Source organism: Trachypithecus francoisi, unplaced genomic scaffold, assembly GCF_009764315.1.
Source record: "Trachypithecus francoisi isolate TF-2019V2 unplaced genomic scaffold, Tfra_2.0 Lachesis_group17, whole genome shotgun sequence".
Lineage (NCBI taxonomy): Eukaryota > Metazoa > Chordata > Mammalia > Primates > Cercopithecidae > Trachypithecus > Trachypithecus francoisi.
The window spans coordinates 38,972,018-38,993,908 of NW_022681462.1; the positions used below are offsets into that span (position 1 = coordinate 38,972,018).

A 21,891-nucleotide genomic window follows, 5' to 3' on the forward strand; every position below is an offset into this window, starting at 1 on the left:
ACATGAAGAAGAAAGCAACAGACAAAACTGTACAGTACTGGCAACTGGTTACCAGTTAGGTAAATTTATCACCAGAAAACAAAATCAAAAGGATATACTCTAAAGTGTTAATAATAGTTATTACTGGGTAGAGACAATATAATTCAAATGTTTTTGTTCTAGTACTTTTCCTTATTTACACAAAAATATAGATATTTTAAAATGCTGCAATTTATTGAAGTCTAGTTATTATAAGCCAGTAAACGAAAGTCCTGAGTTAATAATAAAAAACAAGGGCATATTTTTAAAGTAGATAGAAAGCAACCTATATAGATAACAACTTTTAGACAGCTGGTTAATTGGCAGCACTTAGAACCTAAGATTTGAAAGGTCTGAAACTGTGTTTTCTATGGTGTTTACAGAGTACAGTAAGAAGGATATTTTACCCACGAGATTAGATCACACTGTGCTGATGTCAATTTACTAAAGGTACCACCCATTACCTATTGGGCAGACGGATCCTCTTGATAGCATAATTGCAGTCATCTACTTTGTTTTTAGCTTCAAAAACAACTCCAAAGCCACCACGTCCCAGGCACTGAATTGGCTCAAAATCAGTTAGATATCTTTAAAAAGAGGTAAAATTTATAAAGGTTTGCAATAGTTCTAAATTTTGTGGTAAGGTGAAAATCAGTTCAATCTTATGACACATAAAAATGTATAAACTCATAGAACTCATCTTAATAAATAGTATATTTTGAATTTAACACATTTTTAGTTCTTCTGTTTGTATAAATGAAGCAAACACATTCTTACGTTTCCTAGAAAAAAATTAAAAATAAAAAAGATCTGTTTAATTGGGAATCACTTGTTAATCACTTGTTCTTACAGCTATTACACCACTGATGTGTGCTGTCCAATACTTCCTATCATCTACCAAAATATCATATTCTTAATTCTCGTATCTTTTACATTCTGTGACATTTTGTACTCAATTACAGAAAATGTGGTTTTATCTTAGCAAATTACCTGTAAATTTTATGGGAAAAATTTAATCAATCCTATTATACCCAGGTACTATTTTAGCCACAAACCTTCCTAGGAACCAAAGCTGACGTGGGTTGGGTTGCCTCATGAGTCAGTGTGCTTACCACTGGAGGTACCAAGTCAGACAGAAGCCAGCTCGCCGTCTGTCACTCACAGGGGCCTCCACTAAGCAGGCTGTTTCTCCCTTTAGTGCTGACTTCACTGACCTGCACTGTACAATCCAGTCAGTTTGCACCATGCTCTCTCACAATTCAAGGTTTTGCTTCTGCTGTCTGCTCCACTGAGATGGCCTTCCTCTGTGCGCTTAATGAACCTTATTCTTCTTTCATTCTGCTCATCTCACCACCTCTGTAAGGCTTTCTTAGACCCCTGTCTCAACATTCCCATAACACTCTTCACACAATACTTTGAAGTATTTAAACTTAACCTTAATTTTTTGCAATTATTTGTAAGCAGCTCCCTTCTCCCACCGCCACTGTATTGTGGGGGCCATGAATGCAGAAAATCATTCTTGTTTCTCTTTGTATTTCCAAAGGGTGGGCACTACCTGACAAACCGAAAGTCTAACTAATGTCTGTTGGATAAATGCATGAATTAATAAATGAATAAATTAGATTATGTCTGATATCCCTTATAAGGGTAAGTTAATTGCTTTATGACTTACATACTCATTAATTTAGTAGTTGCCTCAGCTGGTTAAAGCATGGAATTAAGGAGAAGCAACAGATTTCAACGTTCCATGGGCCAATTCCTTTCATAGAAAATGAAGAACAATAATCTGTATTCCTAAAAATAGCCAGTCAAGGTACCTCAGTACAAACCAGTCTCCCCAAATGCAAAAGCCCACAAAGTTCATATCCTACTCCTGGAGGGTCAACTGAATTATCTTCCTATATTAAGGAAAACACCTATATAAAAATGGATTATCTTCTAAAAAGAGTAACACCTTTATGTGATTACAGACCCTAGAAATGTAAGTATCATCTTGCCTAAGTTGTCAGCTGATAAATGACAGAGCTGGGATTTGAACTCATGACTGAATGCAGAGATTATGTTCTTAACAGTGCCTAGAACATCGTTGCCACCAAAAAACATTAGGTATTCTATAGAACTCCCATTAAAAAAAAAAAAAAAGACTCAAGAGCTGCATTCTTCATACTGAATAAAGTTAAAGAAAAACTGACAAGTCTAATTCAGTTTTGAGTATATTATTCTAATTTTCTTGACAACAGCCTGACAAATACATCTTTATTCATGATACCGCATTTATTCTACTCCCCAAACCTCATCTCTACTTGCCGAACTCTCACAATTTAAAATTCAGTTCAAATATGACTTCACTTATGATGCCCTCCTAGATCATCACAGATTTAGTGGTTTGGTTCATGACTTTCTTCTTATATGTTTGTTTTACCCAGTAGTATCTTTCCCATAGACTTTAAGTTTCTCCAGGATAGGAGCGGTCTTTTAATTCTTCCAAAGCCTGAATTATTGTCCTGCACACAGCTGTTCAGAATAAATGTGTAATGAACAACGAATGACTTCAGTAGCAGACTACCTCGTGGGAGTTGTTGGATTCTTTATTCTTTCTCTTACTGCCTGCTGGTGTTGACAGTCACTGATATATTAGTATTTTTATTAGCAAGGGTGTTAAAGTAGCCTTTAGCATTTGTTAATCACCTAGTAAATTTTGCTTTGCTTATGAAATTGACTGGTTTTACCTGTTCCCCATCATCCTGAAGCAGCTGGTTTGACAGAAAGGTAGAATGGCCTTTTGAAGACTCCATTACACTGCCAGGTAGGTGCCTTGCAGGGCTAAGGGAAGGTTCTCCAGAAAGCTGTATATGCTCTGAATCAGTGTCTAATATATTATAGCATGGTTCCCATAGCCAGTATGTACAGGTTCAGGGATCAAGGGATGGAAACGGGAGTGGCATCACCCACCATTACCCCCTAGTGATCTATTAGCAACATTTTTGCTTCCTGTTCCTGTGAACTTATGTTTGGCTGGCCTAGAGGTCTTCGTCTAAGAGAGAGGAACACTTCCACCAGGAGATACAACAGCAACTTTGAACTCCTCATGCCTTTGAATCAACAAAGAAGACAGCTACTGTGCTGGCTGGGTGACTAATCCTGACTACCAAGGGGAAACTGGATTATTGCTTCACAGTGGAGGTGTAAGAAAGAGTAGGTCTGAAATACATGAGATCCCTTAGGGATCTCTTTGTATAATCATGCCTTGTGATTAAGGTCAATGGAAAACTGTAACAATCCAATCCAGGCAGAACTACCAGTCTCCCAGACCCTTCAGGACTGTGGATTTGGGTCACCCTACCAAATAAAGAATTACAACCGGCTGAGGTGTTCTCTGATGGGAAAGGGAATATGGGATAGATAGGGGAAGAAGGTACTTATAAATACCAGCTGTGACCACATGACAAGTGACAAAAATGAGGACTGTAATTATCACAAGTATTTCCTTAATTTGTTGTGAATATGCTTGTGCATCTATATCTATATAGAAGTAGATATATATAGATACATGCCTATGTATAAGGTATATATGCACATCTTGTCATTTCTGTTTCCTTGGAGGGCCCTAATATACATATTTATCTATTATTTTCAATCTTTTCTGCCATAAAATCATTACCCTAGATATTAAGCAGTATAGTTCCATGTCTTTACCTTGTCCCCATATCACTAAAGTGATAAGAAGTATGCTATCAAGACAAAGAGAAAAGTAGGTATAATCCATGTAATACGAAAAATAAACCATAACACCATTTATAGTGACCACAATGTATCAAAGGTTACATTTTATACTTGAGAGATTGTAATAGCTTCTCTACTTTTATTTTACTTTTATTTAAACTGCCTACTTTTAGCTAATCCATCTCCCCCTTCTGCTTTTAAAAACTATCTGTTCTATCAGTGTTTTTCCCTATATTTCTACTTCCTATTACAGATAGAACAACAAAGAAAAAAATGAGGATTCAGAAACATGTAGAGACTTATATCACACCTTATAAACATAATAATTATTATCTGGTACTATAAATGCAATCCTAATACATAGTAGGCCCTAAATAACTAAGTTACTTGAATAAGAACTTAATTTGGTAGCTGAAATTCTAAACTCCTATAACACTCTATTTTTATCTTTCTTAGGGTATATACCACTTTTAATACATTTAAGTTACTTGAATTTATTTATTGAGGGTTAAGTCTACGTTTTATTTTTCTAGGTATCTACACATTAAAAAATTTAAACAAGATCTTAGGTCATTTCTTCTTTGATTCAAATGGCTGTATTTTAATAAGACTCTTACCGTGACACATATCCAGAGTTTTTTATGTCATTCCAGCTACTGTCATTGGCTTCACCACTTACAGAATCATATTTATTTTCAGTTTGACACTGAGTTTCAGACTCCTTCCTTTGCTGATAAGGTGAAAAACAAAATCACTACCAGTACAAAGCTGAACTGAAGTTAGCTAATGATTTTGGTTATAAAATAAACAACACTGAAAAATACATAAGTAGCATCAAGAAAAATAAAAGCATTATGAAAACAAAATGCAGCATTTTGCTTTATTACAAAAGAAAAAAACTTTATCTTCCCATTGCTATCCCTCCAGTCAGTATTTGAGGGGATTTTGTTTCTTTATAATGTGGGTATGTCATATGTACAGCATGATATATAACTAGATATAAAGAGAAAGACAGTGCACACATGTAAGCATAAACGCAAACTCCCGGGCAAGATTACAGTGATTTCTTTTGACAAAATGAGGTAGAAAAAAAAGCAAACAAACAAAAAACCCAATAACAATAACAACACCAAAAAGACTAGAGTGATTTCTTTCCCAACCAATTTCACAAATTGCATTAAAAATGCTTTTAATAACAGGAAATTAAATTAGGCAATGTTTCTTTACCAACATCTCCTAAAATATTTTTTAGAGGATGTTAATAATTATTATGGTCAAATGGGGGCACTGTGGGTCACCTGTTTAGTCACTGATTCTTTCAACATATCTTTACTGAGCTCCAATTATGTGCCAGGCACTGTGTAAGGGGCTAAGGAGATGGTGGTAAACAGTGTAGACTAGTGCTTGTCCTTAAGAATGTTCAGTCTAGGCCAGGCGTGGTGGCCCATGCCTGTAATCCCAACACTTTGGGAAGCAGAGGTGAGCAGATCACTTGAGGCCAGGAGTTTGAGACCAGCCTGACCAACGTGACAAAACCCCCATCTCTACAAAAAATACAAAAATTAGTGAGGTGTGGTGGCGCATGCCAATAGTTTCAGCTACTTGGGAGGCTGAAGCACAAGAATTGCTTGAACCTGGGAGGCAGAGGTTGCAGTGAGCCAAAATTGTGCCACTGCACTCCAGTTTGAGTGACAGAGTGAGAAGAGTGAGACCTTGTCTCTGGAAAAAAAAAAAAGAATGTATAGTCTAGAGGTAGAGAGAGAAATTAGGAATTACCTATTAAATATTTTAGTAAATACTCTAGTAAGGGGAGTGCAGAGTGTAAACACAGGCAGGAAATCTAACTCAGAAATAGGAGGTTAAAGATGACTTCCCAGGGGGACGTGTCAACTAATTTCAAACTAAAAGATATTACCCGGGAGTTAATTATTTGAGAGGGAAGGGAGAGGAGGTAGGGAACAAGGTTCCAAGGCAAGGTTAGAGAGATGAGCGCTACCAGGCTCAGCGAGAGCATGGTCTACAGGGAAGACTGAAAGAAGCTCAGTCTAGTGGCTGAGCATGGCGGAGGGGAGGAAGGGATTAGGGTACCAGTGAAGGACGGGACATGAGCAGGCAGGGTATGAATCATTCAGAATCTTGCATGTTCTAAGAAGGCTGGACTTGAGCCTAACAATAATGGGGAGAAAGGTCAGGTATTAGAGGTTTTTAAGCCCAGAAATGCAGCTGGAGTTAGGGTGTAGAGAATGGACTGGAGAAAGCCTGAGGACTAGCGGCACAGAAGTCAGAGGCTATTTCAGTGATTCAGGAGAGGTGTGATGATGGTATTTGTGCTGGTGAAATGAAAACTGACACATAGAAGAAGAAAAATATGAAGATATCTAGGAGGAAGGATTTGACAGAACTTGGTGACTGATAAGGGAGAGAAAAATGATTCACGGCTTTGGTGACTGCATATGGCCGTACATTTTTTTGAGAGAGAAAAAATGCTAGAACAGGCTGGGGAGGGGAATGGGAGTGGAAATGAGGACAGTCTGAGATATGGCTCATTTGAAGTGCCTGTGTAGCACTTACTAGATAGCTGTTCCAGAGAAACAGATTTGGAAACCATTAGTATATAAGAAGATTGGAGCTGGGAAAGTAGGGAAGACCATCCAAGGAGAGTTTGTGGGATGAACAGTGAAAAGAGGGAGCCCTGAGGAATACCAACAATACTGAGAGGATGAGAAAGATCAGGTTCTGAAGCATCCACATCACACCCAAGGAGACCAGGAGAGCATGGTGTCAAGGAAGTCAGGCAAGAAAGGTCAAAGGGAGATGCTCAACAGTGTCAAATACAAAGAGGTTCAGTTAGATAAGGACTGAAAAATGTCCATTACATTTAACACAAGGAAGATCACTGAGACCTTTGGCAAGAGTAGCTTTGGTGGAGCAGTAGGGATGGAAGCCAGACTGCAATGGTTGAGAAGCAAATGGAAGGCGGGGAAGTGGAAACCAGAGAGTAAGCAACCATGATTCTTACCCTGTGAGGATGAGGGTGGAAAAGCCTGCGCACAATAAACGTTGTTGCTATGATACAAAACAAAATCGTTGCAACTATTTCCTTCCACCAGTGTAAGAGGAGAACAGGATCCTTTTTGCGGATATTCTTGTTGTAATTTGGGTTGTCGAGGAATCTGACTGTAATCTGTGTGCTGCGTTTGTTCCTTTCCCTCTTGTAGTATGGTAGATAATAACCATTATCTTCAAATAGAAACATTAAAATGGTTTTTTTTTTAAAGGCAATCGAAAATAGGCCCATCTTTAACTATTACAATTTATCTGTTTTCCTATGACTGATCACACTAATTCCTTTTGTCTCTCTTCTTTAACATATTTTAAACATCATAATTTGTCTCATTTTTCTCCAGTAAATATAGACATTTTCCTTTATCCTAGAAGCATATTAAATTTTCTTTATATTAAGTAATAATACCAGAAACAATCTTAAGGGCTACTCCATTCATAACCTCATTAATAATTCAATTCTTTAAATACAAGAATTAATACTCAATCTTCCTTCAGGGTATTTTTAGCTTTCCTTTTGCTTGGTTATCAATAAAATACCAAATTTTACCACCAAACATTCTTCACAAAATGAAAGGAAAACATCCATGCTGTTTGGTTCAGTTTAGGCTGCCAAAATGAGTCTGCCCCAGAAAAATAGCCTGTCTTTTTTTGTCTTCCATTTTGTACTATGTGCTCAGATTACACAATTCACTTTTACCTTATCTCTTTTTTTTTTTTTTTTTTGAGACAGGGTTTTGCTCTGTTGCCCAGGCTGGAGTGCAGTGATCTTGCCTCACTGCAACCTCCATCTCCTGGACTCAGGTGAGCCTCCTGCCTCAGCCTCCTGAGTAGCTGGGACTACAGACGTGTACCACAATGCCTGGCTAATTTTTGTATTTTTAGTAGAGACAGGGTTTCACCATGTTAGCCAGGCTGGTCTTGAACTCCTAACCTCAAGTGATCCGCCAGTCTCGGCCTCCCAAAGGGCTGGGATTACAGGCGTGAGCCACCGCGCCCAGCCTACCTTATCTTTTGATCAATATCAAGATAAAGGGGCCGGGCGCGGTGGCTCACGCCTGTAATCCAGGCACTTTGAGAGGCCGAGGTGGGTGGATCACGAGGTCAGGAATTTGAGACCAGCCTAGCCAATATGGTGAAACCCCGTCTCTACTAAAAATACAAAAATTAGCTGGGCATGGTGGCGGGCGCCTGTAGTCCCAGCTACTCAGGAGGCTGAGGCAAAAGAATCGCTTGAACCCAGGAGGCGGAGGTTGTAGTGAGCCGAGATCGTGCCGCCGCACTCCAGCCTGGGTGACAGAGCGAGACTCCGTCTCAAAAGAAAAAAGAAAAAGAAAAGAAAAAGATAAAGGCTGCTGTTTCTAGTTCAGAGCTATTTTTTTATTTGTTTTTTTAATCAATTTAACTTATATAATAACTTTCCAGTGCTAACATCTAGGGTAACTGATGAGGAGTCTATGTGTTTACCTGATACAGATTTGAGGACTTCTTAATTACACAACTTTTAAAAGGCTTTCATACCTGAATATATCTTAACTTCAAAAAATTTCTTACTAAATAGAAATGTATTTCATGCCAAATTTCACCTATTCTTGACTTTTGCACTAATTTCTCTTGTCTGAGTAAGAAATTAAAATAACCTAATTGTGCATCATTTTCATGTGGTTTTATGAAAAACACATTTTCTTCATTATACAGGTTACTATACAGCCTACATAATATAGGCTGATAAAGAAGAGCTAATAACGAGAACCAATGTTTACTGACACTATGTGACACACATGATGTTAACTGAGACTTTGCATGCATTATCTCATTTAGGCCTCACAACAACTTAATACATAGATATTAGGATTATTATGCTAATTTTACAGATAAAGAAACTGAGACACAGGGAGTTAGATGTGCCCAATCTAGCATGTGGCAAACATGGGATCTGAACCCCGGCAACCTAACTTTGGAGCTTGTATACTTAGTAATAATTCATGAAATTGTCTCCCAAGATATTTTATTTTCTATATTCTAATCGACTTTTCTTCATTTGAATTCTATTAATTAATTTCAAATTAAAAAATAAAATAAATCTCAGTATTTTCACTTACCATATGGATACTGCAAGATTGAAAGTGCGCCATTACTATATTCTTCATGAGAAAACTTATCATTACTAAGACATTTGTCAAATTCATCAGATCCTACCAAGACAGGAGTTCTGGAAGGAGAATCTAAAATAAAATTATTATTTTATTAATAATAATATTTCTTAAATCTTAACTGTTATGACTTGAATAAAAATGCATGTGCTCATTAATTGAATAAACTGATATTCAACCATAATTCAGTTCAAACATATAAGTTAAACAAATGGCCCAGGACTCTTGCCTTTGAAAAGCACACAGTCTTACAGAGAATCTGAGTCGTTTAAACAAACAATTAAAATATGACATGATATATGTAGTAAAAAACATGTACAAGGTATAGAAAGATAATGAAAGAAGTAGGTGCCCAGTATTTGATTTCTATTCATTCATGTCTCAAAGAATATGATGTGCTAGCCAGAAAACTTTTGCCTAAATAGTCTTAATATAAATACGTTAAGAGTTCAATGTTACTTTGGCAAGGTCAGCGAATGATTAAGAGTTTTTCTAAGTTGTATAGAGAAATATATATATATATTTTTTATTATACTTTAAGTTCTAGGGTACATGTGCATAACGTGCAGGTTTGTTACATATGTATACTTGTGCCATGTTGGTGTGCTGCACCCATCAACTCGTCAGCACCCATCAATTCGTTATTTATATCAGGTATAACTCCCAATGCAATCCCTCCCCCCTCCCCCCTCCCCATGATAGGCCCCGATGTGTGATGTTCCCCTTCCCGAGTCCAAGTGATCTCATTGTTCAGTTCCCACCTATGAGTGAGAACATGCGGTGTTTGGTTTTCTCTTCTTGTGATAGTTTGCTAAGAATGATGGTTTCCAGCTGCATCCATGTCCCTACAAAGGACGCAAACTCATCCTTTTTTATAGCTGCATAATATTCCATGGTGTATATGTGCCACATTTTCTTAATCCAGTCTGTCCGGTTGATTCCAAGTCTTTGCTATTGTGAATAGTGCCGCAATAAACATACGTGTGCATGTGTCTTTATAGCAGCATGATTTATAATCCTTTGGGTATATACCCAGTAGTGGGATGGCTGGGTCATATGGTACATCTAGTTCTAGATCCTTGAGGAATCGCCATACTGTTTTCCATAATGGTTGAACTAGTTTACAGTCCCACCAACAGTGTAAAAGTGTTCCTATTTCTCCACATCCTCTCCAGCACCTGTTGTTGCCTGACTTTTTAATGACTGCCATTCTAACTGGTGTGAGATGGTATCTCATTGTGGTTTTGATTTGCATCTCTCTGATGGCCAGTGATGATGAGCATTTTTTCATGTGTCTGTTGGCTGTATGAATGTCTTCTTTTGAGAAATGTCTGTTCATATCCTTTCCCCACTTTTTGATGGGGTTGTTTTTTTCTTGTAAATTTGTTTGAGTTCTTTGTAGATTCTGGATATTAGCCCTTTGTCGGATGAGTAGATTGCAAAAATGTTCTCCCATTCTGTAGGTTGCCTGTTCACTCTGATGGTAGTTTCTTTTGCTGTGCAGAAGCTCTTTAGTTTAATTAGATCCCGTTTGTCAATTTTGGCTTTTGCTGCCATTGCTTTTGGTGTTTTAGACATGAAGTCCTTGCCCATGCCTATGTCCTGAATGGTACTACCTAGGTTTTCTTCTAGGGTTTTTATGGTATTAGGTCTAACATTTAAGTCTCTAATCCATCTTGAATTAATTTTCGGATAAGAAGTAAGGACAGGATTCAGTTTCAGCTTTCTACTTATGGCTAGCCAATTTTCCCAGCACCATTTATTAAATAGGGAATCCTTTCCCCATTTCTTGTTTCTCTCAGGTTTGTCAAAGATCAGATGGCTGTAGATGTGTGGTATTATTTCTGAGGACTCTGTTCTGTTCCATTGGTCTATATCTCTGTTTTGGTACCAGTACCATGCTGTTTTGGTTACTGTAGCCTTGTAGTATAGTTTGAAGTCAGGTAGCGTGACGCCTCCAGCTTTGTTCTTATGACTTAGGATTGTCTTGGCAATGCGGGCTCTTTTTTGGTTCCATATGAACTTTAAAGCCGTTTTTTCCAATTCTGTGAAGAAACTCACTGGTAGCTTGATGGGGATGGCATTGAATCTATAAATAACCTTGGGCAGTATGGCCATTGTCACGATATTGATTATTCCTATCCATGAGCATGGTATGTTCTTCCATTTGTTAGTGTCCTCTTTTATTTCACTGAGCAGTGGTTTGTAGTTCTCCTTGAAGAGGTCCTTTACATCCTTTGTAAGTTGGATTCCTAGGCATTTTATTCTCTTTGAAGCAATTGTGAATGGAAGTTCATTCATGATTTGGCTCTCTGTTTGTCTGTTACTGGTGTATAAGAATGCTTGTGATTTGTGCACATTAATTTTGTATCCTGAGACTTTGCTGAAGTTGCTTATCAGCTTAAGGAGATTTTGGGCTGAGACAATGGGGTTTTCTAAATATACAATCATGTCATCTGCAAACAGGGACAATTTGACTTCTTCTTTTCCTAACTGGATACCCTTGATTTCCTTCTCTTGCCTGATTGCCCTAGCCAGAACTTCCAACACTATGTTGAATAGGAGTGGTGAGAGAGGGCATCCCTGTCTTGTGCCAGTTTTCAAAGGGAATTTTTCCAGTTTTTGCCCATTCAGTATGATATTAGCTGTGGGTTTGTCATAAATAGCTCTTATTATTTTGAGGTACCTTCCATCAATACCGAATTTATGAGCGTTTTTAGCATGAAGGGCTGTTGAATTTTGTCAAAAGCCTTTTCTGCATCTATTGAGATAATCATGTGGTTCTTGTCTTTGGTTCTGTTTATATGCTGGATTACGTTTGTTGATTTGCGAATGTTGAACCAGCCTTGCATCCCAGGGATGAAGCCCACTTGATCATGGTGGATAAGCTTTTTGATGTGCTGCTGAATCCGGTTTGCCAGTATTTTATTGAGGATTTTTGCATCGATGTTCATCAGGGATATTGGTCTAAAATGCTCTCTTTTTGTTGTGTCTCTGCCAGGCTTTGGTATCAGGATGATGTTGGCCTCATAAAATGAGTTAGGGAGGATTCCCTCTTTTTCAGTTGATTGGAATAGTTTCAGAAGGAATGGTACCAGCTCCTCCTTGTACCTCTGGTAGAATTCAGCTGTGAATCCATCTGGTCCTGGACTTTTTTTGGTGGGTAGGCTATTATTGCCTCAATTTCAGAGCCTGCTATTGGTCTATTCAGGGATTCAACTTCTTCCTGGTTTAGTCTTGGAAGAGTGTAAGTGTCCAGGAAATTATCCATTTCTTCTAGATTTTCTAGTTGATTTGCGTAGAGGTGTTTATAGTATTCTCTGATGGTAGTTTGTATTTCTGTGGGGTCCGTGGTGATATCCCCTTTGTCATTTTTTATTGCGTCTATTTGATTCTTCTCTCTTTTCTTCTTTATTAGTCTTGCTAGCGGTCTGTCAATTTTGTTGATTTTTTCAAAAAACCAACTCCTGGATTCATTGATTTTTTGGAGGTTTTTTGTGTCTCTATCTCCTTCAGTTCTGCTCTGATCTTAGTTATTTCTTGCCTTCTGCTAGCTTTTGAATGTGTTTGCTCTTGCTTCTCCAGTTCTTTTAATTGTGATGTTAGAGTGTCAATTTTAGATCTTTCCAGCTTTCTCCTGTGGGCATTTAGTGCTATAAATTTCCCTCTACACACTGCTTTAAATGTGTCCCAGAGATTCTGGTATGTTGTATCTTTGTTCTCATTGGTTTCAAAGAGAAATATTTTATTAACACTTTTATAGAAGCAACTGCTGCTTCCAAGAAATAATGCCCTAAATGATAATAAAAATTCATTATTAACATCTGAAATACCATGATGGCTTACCAATAAAAGTATATAACAGTTCTTATCTCTGCAGTATTCAAAACTAGGGCAAAGATAGTCAGGATTAGGTCTCTGAACGCTAACAGTATTTAGAAAAGTTTACAATTCACTTACGAATTAACGGTTTCCATTTGATTGTTGGCAAAGGAATAATTGCGTTTTCATTATTGACAGATTCCAAAGCCTTGGGACTTGTAGGAAACTTTTCTGAAATTCTGACTGATGACTGCAGATAAAGCTGGCCTCTATACATTCCTGAATCAACCAGAACATTGTCAATTATGCATTGATTTTTTAAAAAAGGTTTTTAATTAAATAGAATTCATTAATTCCAGTTATTTCTACACATACTACAGAACTCTTGCCAAAGAAGAAACATGCTTGAAGCACTCAAAGATAAACTCAACGGATATTCAACAAAAACAGGAAGGGAAAGTTACACACAAGGTCCATATGATATTTCTCACTGAATAATGGCACATTTTCAGTAATACAGGAAAACTATTCCAGTAGGAAAATTCAAAGACAGGAAGTCACTGTACTCTCACAAAACAAACAGCTTAGACTAAGTAACTTTCTCAGGAAAGTTTACCTAAATTCTAGAAATACTGCTAACAATTCAGTTAAATACTATCAAAACACACATCACAATTAACAACATACACATTCAACATACAAATAACAAACACAAATAACAACATACAAATTCTTGCTTTGCTTTGCATTCAAACTGACAGGTGGGTGGTACATTGTCAGAGCTTATGGAATTTTATAAGTATTTGATGATCTAGACTAATTCAAATAATTAGATTCAAGAGTTTTCAAAATTTATAATATTAAAGGCTTTCAATTGCCCAGAGGCACACCAGAATTTTATTTTTTAGATCAGTTGTATAGATGCACTGATAAAAAAGAAATAAACCTAATCTTAAAGAGGGGAGGGGCACAAACTAATATGGATGCAAATACAAATATAGGAAATTATAGACTTTGAGGATATATACCTAACTATATAAGTATATTTTATATGTAATTACATATAAATAATTATATACGTAATACATATATGTAATATATATAAACAGATAGAGTGTTGTCCTGTCACCCAGGCAGGAGTGCAGTGACATGATTATAGTTTGGGGTAGCCTCTAACTCCAGGGGTCAAGCGATCCTCCTATCTCAGCCTCTGGAGTAGCTAGGATTACAGGTGCATGGCACCATTCTTGGGCTAATGAGTAATTTGAAATCATGTTATATAATGAGAATATTTCTAAGCCTTTCTAATATAGATCTCAGAGAAAAAGAATATGTGACAGTAATTAAAAATTTCAGAATTGGGCTGGGTACGGTGGCTTATGCCTGTAGTCCCAGCACTTTGGGAGGCTGAGGTGGGCGGATCACCTGAGGTCAGGTGCACTATATTCTGGCCAATGTGGTGAAATCCCATCTCTACTAAAAATACAAAAATTAGCTGGGCATGGTGGCAGGTGCCTGTAATCTCAGCTACTCAGGAGGCTGAGGCAGGAGAATCGCTTGAACCCAGGAGGCAGAGGTTGCGGTGAGCAGAGATCATACCATCGCACTCTAGCCTGGACAACAAGAGTGAAACTCCATCTCCAACAAAACAAAACAAAACAAAACAAATTTCAGAATTGGACAAATGGGAAAGTGGCAGGAATGGAAATCAAAGTATAAATCTTAAGGGCAACCTAAATCAGAGATGATATTAGGATTTAAAACTACTACAGGCACTCCTGAAGTAGGAAGGAACAGTGTAAGAAGACAATCTAGATGTCAATGTGTACTATCGTTAGATAAGATACATTTACTCACCCAAGTAAACACTGTTTTCTGTGGCTCCTCTGGCAGCTTCTACAATGTCTTCTTCATCTTCTAAAACATCATCATTAGATGTATAACTTGTATCATCAAAAAGACTGATGGGAATGACTTTCCCATCCTTAAGTAACCAGGCAGATGCAATTGGAGTACAAAACTAAACAAAAATGGAAAAAAGGTCTTAAATAATTCAAGCAGTAGTTATGTAGTTCCAACCCATAAAATACCATTTAAAATCACAAATTTCTAAAAGCACAGAAAACAAGCTGAGAGCCCCAAGTAGTAGTAATTTCGTTCTACCCGATCAATAAGTTTGGTCAGACTGGGAGAGGAAGAACCATATTTATAAATCCTCAGTGATGTTAGGTACCTGGTACTCCCATTCCAGATGTCCTCCCTTCTTACTGAATGCCATAACTTTCCAGTCAGCAACCGAAACCTTTATCACTATGTCCATTATGGCAGCTTCCTGTTCTTCCACATCAGAAATAATTTTAGACTCTTCTGTGTTCTCATTGGGCTTAAAGGTGCTTTCAATAAATCCGGCTCTCGTTTCCATGTCTGGAATATACCGAAGTTCAAAGTGGCCAACACTGAAATTCCACCTTAAATTTATAAAGGTGTGTTTTAGAAATTTACATTTAAATAAAGGGACAAAATAATATAGAACTCTTCTAGATTGAAGAAGCAAATACTAAAATTATGTGATGAGAAAAAGAACAAGTCAACATAACCTTCTGGGCCGGGCGCGGTGGCTCAAGCCTGTAATCCCAGCACTTTGGGAGGCCGAGACGGGCGGATCACGAGGTCAGGAGATCGAGACCATCCTGGCTAATACGGTGAAACCCTGTCTCTACTTAAAAATACAAAAAACTAGCCGGGTGACGAGGCGGGCGCCTGTAGTCCCAGCTACTCGGAGGCTGAGGCAGGAGAATGGCGTAAACCCGGGAGGCGGAGCTTGCAGTGAGCTGAGATCCGGCCACTGCACTCCAGCCTGGGTGGCAGAGCAAGACTCCGTCTCAAAAAAAAAAAAAAAAAAAAAAAAAAAACATAACCTTCTGGAAAAGAGTGATACGCTGATTCACGCCACAAGAGGGCCCACAAGAACTTTGTTCTGACCCTTCAGACACAATGGTTTTGAGGGTTGTGGACTGACTGACGTGTCCCTTACAACAGCTAAGGGACAGATTTTCTCTCAAAAATTTACAAATGTTTGTACTTCTACATCAGAGTGATTTTCCCAAAACACATCAATGTCACCTTAAAATGAGGTAGCACACAGTCTGCCTTACCTCTTGATTAAAGGCAGGATACATTTCATTTAACTATAGCAAAATTATGCCCTCATAAACCACTGTAAAAGTCAAGATGAATGAACCAGTCTTAAATTCACACTAAAACATGGCCTCAAAAAGGCAATGTGATCCAGGATATCAACCCTGTGAAGGTCATACCTCCTCAGCTCCAATCTTGGATCTCCACTGAACAAGATGTGGCAAGTCATTTACCCTTTCCTAAGTAAGTTTCAGCACTTTTATCCATAAAGTGGCAGTAATAAGGTTTCCTCTATAATTAGTAAATTGAAAAATCACTCAACTACTGAGAGTATAGTGTCTTATCACTTAGATATAAAAGGGCATAGTTAAGAATTCTGACATTTATGGAAATAATTATATTTTAAAGAATCATGGATCTTAGAAACCCAGATCCTTCCTATTCTGGTAACTCAAAATTCTGTTAAGTTGGGCATCTGCTGCTATGGTAGCTGAGCTCCCAGTAAGCACTCAAACACTTAAAAAACAAAATCCAGTCAGGATAAAGAAGGTCAAGTTGTCTGCAAATGCAAAGCCCTATTCATAGTCCAAAGTTGAAAGAATAAATGCATTCGTAACTGAGTTTGAGAAAACAGTTTTCAGGAAAGGAAACTGAATTACATTGCATTGGATCAGACAAAACCCGAAAGTCTGGTTCATTTTCAAAAGATAAAGATGGAATCTAAAGTTATTTTTACTATATAGGCAATTTAAAACTTAAATATTAGGTTTAAAAAAAAATCAAGCATTTGATGTAGGATCAATATATCTAATCTAGGTATCACATTTTTTAATCACATATTTAAATATAAAAATTACATAAGGGCGTTCATTATTTAAAGAAGGGAACAGAAAGGAATTAGGCTAAAGAAATGTTTTAATAGTTCAAGAAAATTGAGTAAAATGATTATTATTTTAAAATTGGGATAATCAGACAAACTATGAAACTACCTACTAGACATAATTAGAGAGTCAAATAGGTTCAAGCTCAAAGAAACACATCAATTTTCTCTTAACATCTTTCTGTATTCAAAGAACTTAGAGTGATGAGATTGCTATAAAAAATATCATTAGGCTGGGTGCTGTGGCTCATGCCTGTAATCCCAGCACTTTGGGAGGCTGAGGTGGGTGGATCACCTAAGGCTGGGAGTTCGAGACCAGCCTGACCAACGTGGAGAAACCCCATCTCTACTAAAAATACAAAATTAGCCAGGCATGGTGGCACATGCCTGTAATCCCAGCCACTCAGGAGGCTAAGGCAGGAGAATCGCTTGAACCCGGTAGGCAGATATTGTGGTGAGCTAAGATCATGCCATTGCACTCCAGCCTAGGCAACAAGAGTGAAACTCCGTCTCAAAAAAAAAAAAAAATCATTAACCTGAGACTAAACTAATACATAGTCATCATATGAGAACCCCTGTGGTTACCATATCCTGAAGCATATGGTGAGAAGCTCAGTTCAGAATTTGTTAATAAACATGAAATCATTTTTATTTTAGGGCCCACATTGGATCACCTGATGTTGGGAGTTTGACACCAGCCTGGTCAACATGGTGAAATCCCATCTCTACTAAAAATACAAAAATTAGTTGGGTGTGGTAGCACGTGCCTGTAATCCCAGGTACTCAGGAGGCTAAGGCAGGAGAATCGCTTGAACCCAGGAGGCGGAGGCTGCAGTGAGCCAATACTGAGCCACTGCACTCAAGCCTGGGGGACAGAGCAAGACTCCATCTCAAAAAAAAAGAATGATATGCTTTTAAGGGAACAAAATAGTCAAAAATTTCCAAAAACAGAAGTCTGATAAATTTTGGTATTAGGTGTATTTCTAAATAATACCAACAGCAACACTATCTGAATACACACTTCTCATTGCCACTGCGAGGTCCGACAGCTCTAACAGTTTTTTGGGTACGCTGTAGAAGCAGGATGTCTTCCTCTTGTTCCATTTCATCACTATCCCATTGGCGACAACCCAGAGCTGAACAGATATACCTCACCTGAAAAGACAAAATTAGATACAAAATTAATAAAAGGATAAACTCATAAGAGATCAGAGATATTAAAGGAATCTATAATTTTTAAAAAGTGAAAGGAAACTAAGGAAATGTGTATGAAGTACTCAAGTAATAAGAAGCATCAGTTAGATTACTAACTCCTAAAATGAGTTATTTAGAACAATGACAGTACCAATGAATATTTATTTCAGGGAATGATTTTAAGGATTTACATAATTTTAGCCTTACTTTGGAGAATTTCCATGGAATATACAAGAAATGGATAGCTACTTGTGATAGCTTTTCTACAGTATCATTAATAAAATTTCAGGTAAGTTAAAAAAAAAAAATCAACCTTAGAGTTTCTGTATAACAAAAGTGTTTGGTTTTTAAAAATTTGAAATTTTTCTGAGAGCTTTTTGTATTCGAAAGTAACTCCCTCAAATTTTCACTAAAAGAAAAAAGGAAGACTTAAAATGATCCAAACTAAAATCCTCATGAAAAGAAGCATACCTTCTACAATACCAGAATTATGTAGCAGCACATCAAATCAGAAAACCAGGTGATCGGGTTCAATCCTGTTGTTTACAGATGAGACTACCGAAGTAAACAGAGATTGACGTGCTTTGCTCAAAAAACGGCCAGATAGGATGGCATGGCCTCCTCAATACAATGCAGATGCAGGTGGGTGGAGAAGGCAGAAAAGCATCTGCAAGAGCAAGAAAGTGCTATGGGCCTAACACTTAGATAAGGAATTGTTAAAGTTGAAAAACTCAAGAGTAAAAAGACCATGTTTCTATTCTTCCTTATTTTAGTCCAAGTCTGTATATAAACAATTTACATGTTAAGGTGTTAAAGGGTTACAAAGATTTTTATTTTTTACCTTTTTAGAAAGGATGTTTTTATTTATTTATTTATTTATTTATTTATTTATTTTTATTTTATTTATTTATTTTTTGAGACGGAGTCTTGCTCTGTGGCCCAGGCTGGAGTGTAGTGGCGCGATCTCGGCTCACTGCAAGCTCCGCCTCCTGGGTTCACGCCAGTCTCCTGCCTCAGCCTCCCGAGTAGTTGGGACCACAGGTACCCACCACCATGCCTGGCTAATTACTTATTTATTTTTGTTATTTTTTAATGGAGTCTATTATTTATTTATGTTATTATTATTTTTAATGATGTCTCACTCTGTTGCACAGGTTGTGGTACGGTGGTGTGATCTCAGTTTGCTGCAACCTCCACCTCCCAGGTTCAAGTGATTCTCATACCTCAGCCTCCCGAGTAGCTGGGACTACAGGCTACAGGCATGCGTGTGCCACCATCCCCAGCTAATTTTTTTTATTTTTAGTAGAGATGGGTTTTCCCATGTTGGCCAGGCTGGTCTCAAACTCCTGGCCTCAAGTGATCCACCGACCTTGGCCTCCCAAAGTGGTAGGATTACAAGTGTGAGCCACTATGCCTGGTTGAAAGGATGTTTTTAATTAGTTACTCTTGATAATGGATTTATAAGACCCAACCTTAGAAGCAGATTATATTATGATTATATCCTAAGAGCTAATGTTGGAGAAAGTCTAGGTTATTAACAGCATGACTTTGTTGTCAGATAGATCTAAGTTAAATGTGACCCTGGAAGTTTCTGAACCTTTTGAAGTCTCAGTTTCTTCATCTGTAAAATGAGTATAAACTTTCCTCTTGGATCACCTTATTATAGGATCAAACCCTATAAATGAGTAGTGTCAATTATTCTTATCATTAGGATTACTATTAATCTTTAGAAGGTTCTTCATCTGTCAAAATGTAAAGAAAAAAAAAATTACACTTAGGAAGACTGTGAAGATTGCAAAACAATGTATTAAAAAAAGCACCTGAGGCTGGACGCGGTGGCTCCTGCTTATAATCCCAGCGCTTTGGGAGGCTGAGGTGGGTAGATCACTTAAGGCCAGAAGCTGGAGACCAGCCTGGCCAACACGGTAAAACCCTGTCTACTAAAAATACAAAAATTAGCCAGGCATGGTGGCACGTGCCTGTAATCCCAGCTACTCAGGAGGCTGAGGCACAAGAATCACTTGAAACCACTTGAACCTGAGGGGGTGTGAAATGGGGTGGGGGGTGGGGATTGCCATAAGCTGAGATCAGCCTGGGCAACAGAGTGAGACTCTGTCTCCAAAAAAAAAACAAAACACCTGAGACACAGTAGACCATATTTATGAATTCTCTTCCTCCTGCTATTCTGTTCCTGGCTCTGCCATTTATTCTGTTATTAGTTTCCCCTTCCTACCTCACAGTTCTCTTATTAAAACAAATGACAACCTCAGGGAATAATTATAATAAATCTCAACTAGTAATAAGTGTCGTTTAATAAATTACTTTTTCTTTTTCTACCCTAATTTATTCTGATTTCCCCAAAGAAAATTCAGTATTTTCACTTACCTTTCCACTACATGCACTGAGTCCATATGTAGTGAGAGATTTTCCTCCAACCAAAACAACATCATCTCCAAATTTATAAGAAGATTCGAGAAGCGATTCAACTGTGAAAGGAACTGTTTCCATGCTCTCACGGTCTCGATCCCACTGGAAGAGGTCTCCATCCAGGGAAGGAATAATCATCTTATTCCCAAATACCTAAAACAGAAGCTAACTTTTTAAAAGAGCAATAACATTAATTTTTTTTCTTATTTCTCCCAGAAAAATAAAAACGTCATACCTTTAAAAGAATAATAGTAATTAAGAGCTAGAGTCTTGATCCTCATGTACTCCAGCCTCCTTCTGACTAGCACATGAAGCAGCGCAGTCGATCAACCAGAAGTAATTTAAAAGAACTGCCAATCACTCCCAGGCCCTACACATAGTACTCTAGTAAGGTTTTTCTCAAACTCAGTTTACCATGGGCCAAAAGGGTCCCATAATGGTAGGCTGAGTTACCAAAAGAGAGTTTTACGATCAAGTGAGTTCAAGAAGAGGTTACTATAGGAGCTCTTACAGCCATTAGTATGTTAATGTGTAATATGATTTTCTATAGATAATATATGCAGTATTTTCTAGGGCTATTTTTATCAAGGCCAATTACTGTCATAGACTCAGTTCCAAGGAACACAGGTTTAGAGATATTGATTCAAGTAGTATCCCATCCTTTCTTTTATTTGCTTTCTCAAATCTGCAATGAGCTAGAAGCCTGGTAAGTAAGCTTACTGGTTTTGTGTTCTCAGTTGCCCTTCCTTCTTTTAACAATGCCTATTAAGGGCCTACCTATGGCCTGGCACATTCTGATGGCTGGGATAGATCAGTGAGCAAAACAAACAAATCACTGCCTTTGTGAAGCTTAAACTCTGGTGTCATGAGACAAACAACTTAATAAATAAGTAAATTATATGGGATATGTTAGGTGATAAATGCCGTTAAAAAAAACGGAATAAGATAAAGGGAGAATGGTAAATATGCATGGGGTGGAGAGGGGATTATCAATAAAGAGCTTAGGGTAGACACCACTGAGAAAGTAACATTTGTGCAAAGTCTTAAACATGAGAGAATTAACCAGGTCAGGCCAGGTTTTGCAAAGGTTCTTAGATGGAAGTGTACCCATCACGTTTGAAAAACCACAAGGAAGGTGAACAGGCTGAGAGGCAAGGGTGGAGGCAGAGAGAGCAGGCGGAAGGTAAGAGATTAGTTGATAAGCAGTTGAGCTGTTTAAGGTAGTCAGGTTTGGGATATAATTGAAAGGTAAAGCCAACAGGATTTCATGGTGGATTCTCTTTATGGCATGAGCAAAAGAAAGGAGTCCAGGATAATTCCAAGGTTTCTGGCCAAGAATATCTTATCTCTTCAGTAAGAGTTTTAGTACACGTCTTTGCGACATTGACCTTTGGCATTTAAAAAATTCATAATTTGATCTACATCAACTAATGACACAACTATTTTCCTGATTATCCAGGCTCAAAACTTTAG

General features: G+C 37.8%; 1 protein-coding gene across 2 annotated transcripts in view; it reads right to left on the reverse strand.

Moving 5' to 3' along the window:
- The window catches only part of EIF2AK3 (eukaryotic translation initiation factor 2 alpha kinase 3), a 77,540-nt gene that overhangs the window by 23,164 nt on the left and 32,485 nt on the right, over nucleotides 1–21,891 (reverse strand). For both annotated transcript variants that reach the window (XM_033175399.1, XM_033175400.1), the window contains exons 3-11: nucleotides 20,377–20,571; nucleotides 17,819–17,952; nucleotides 15,013–15,247; nucleotides 14,637–14,799; nucleotides 12,918–13,058; nucleotides 8,907–9,029; nucleotides 6,761–6,981; nucleotides 4,359–4,471; nucleotides 483–605 (exon numbers count right to left, since the gene is read on the reverse strand). In XM_033175399.1, coding sequence (XP_033031290.1) covers nucleotides 483–605; nucleotides 4,359–4,471; nucleotides 6,761–6,981; nucleotides 8,907–9,029; nucleotides 12,918–13,058; nucleotides 14,637–14,799; nucleotides 15,013–15,247; nucleotides 17,819–17,952; nucleotides 20,377–20,571 — 1,448 coding nt within the window. The remainder of the gene's footprint in view (nucleotides 1–482; nucleotides 606–4,358; nucleotides 4,472–6,760; nucleotides 6,982–8,906; nucleotides 9,030–12,917; nucleotides 13,059–14,636; nucleotides 14,800–15,012; nucleotides 15,248–17,818; nucleotides 17,953–20,376; nucleotides 20,572–21,891) is intronic.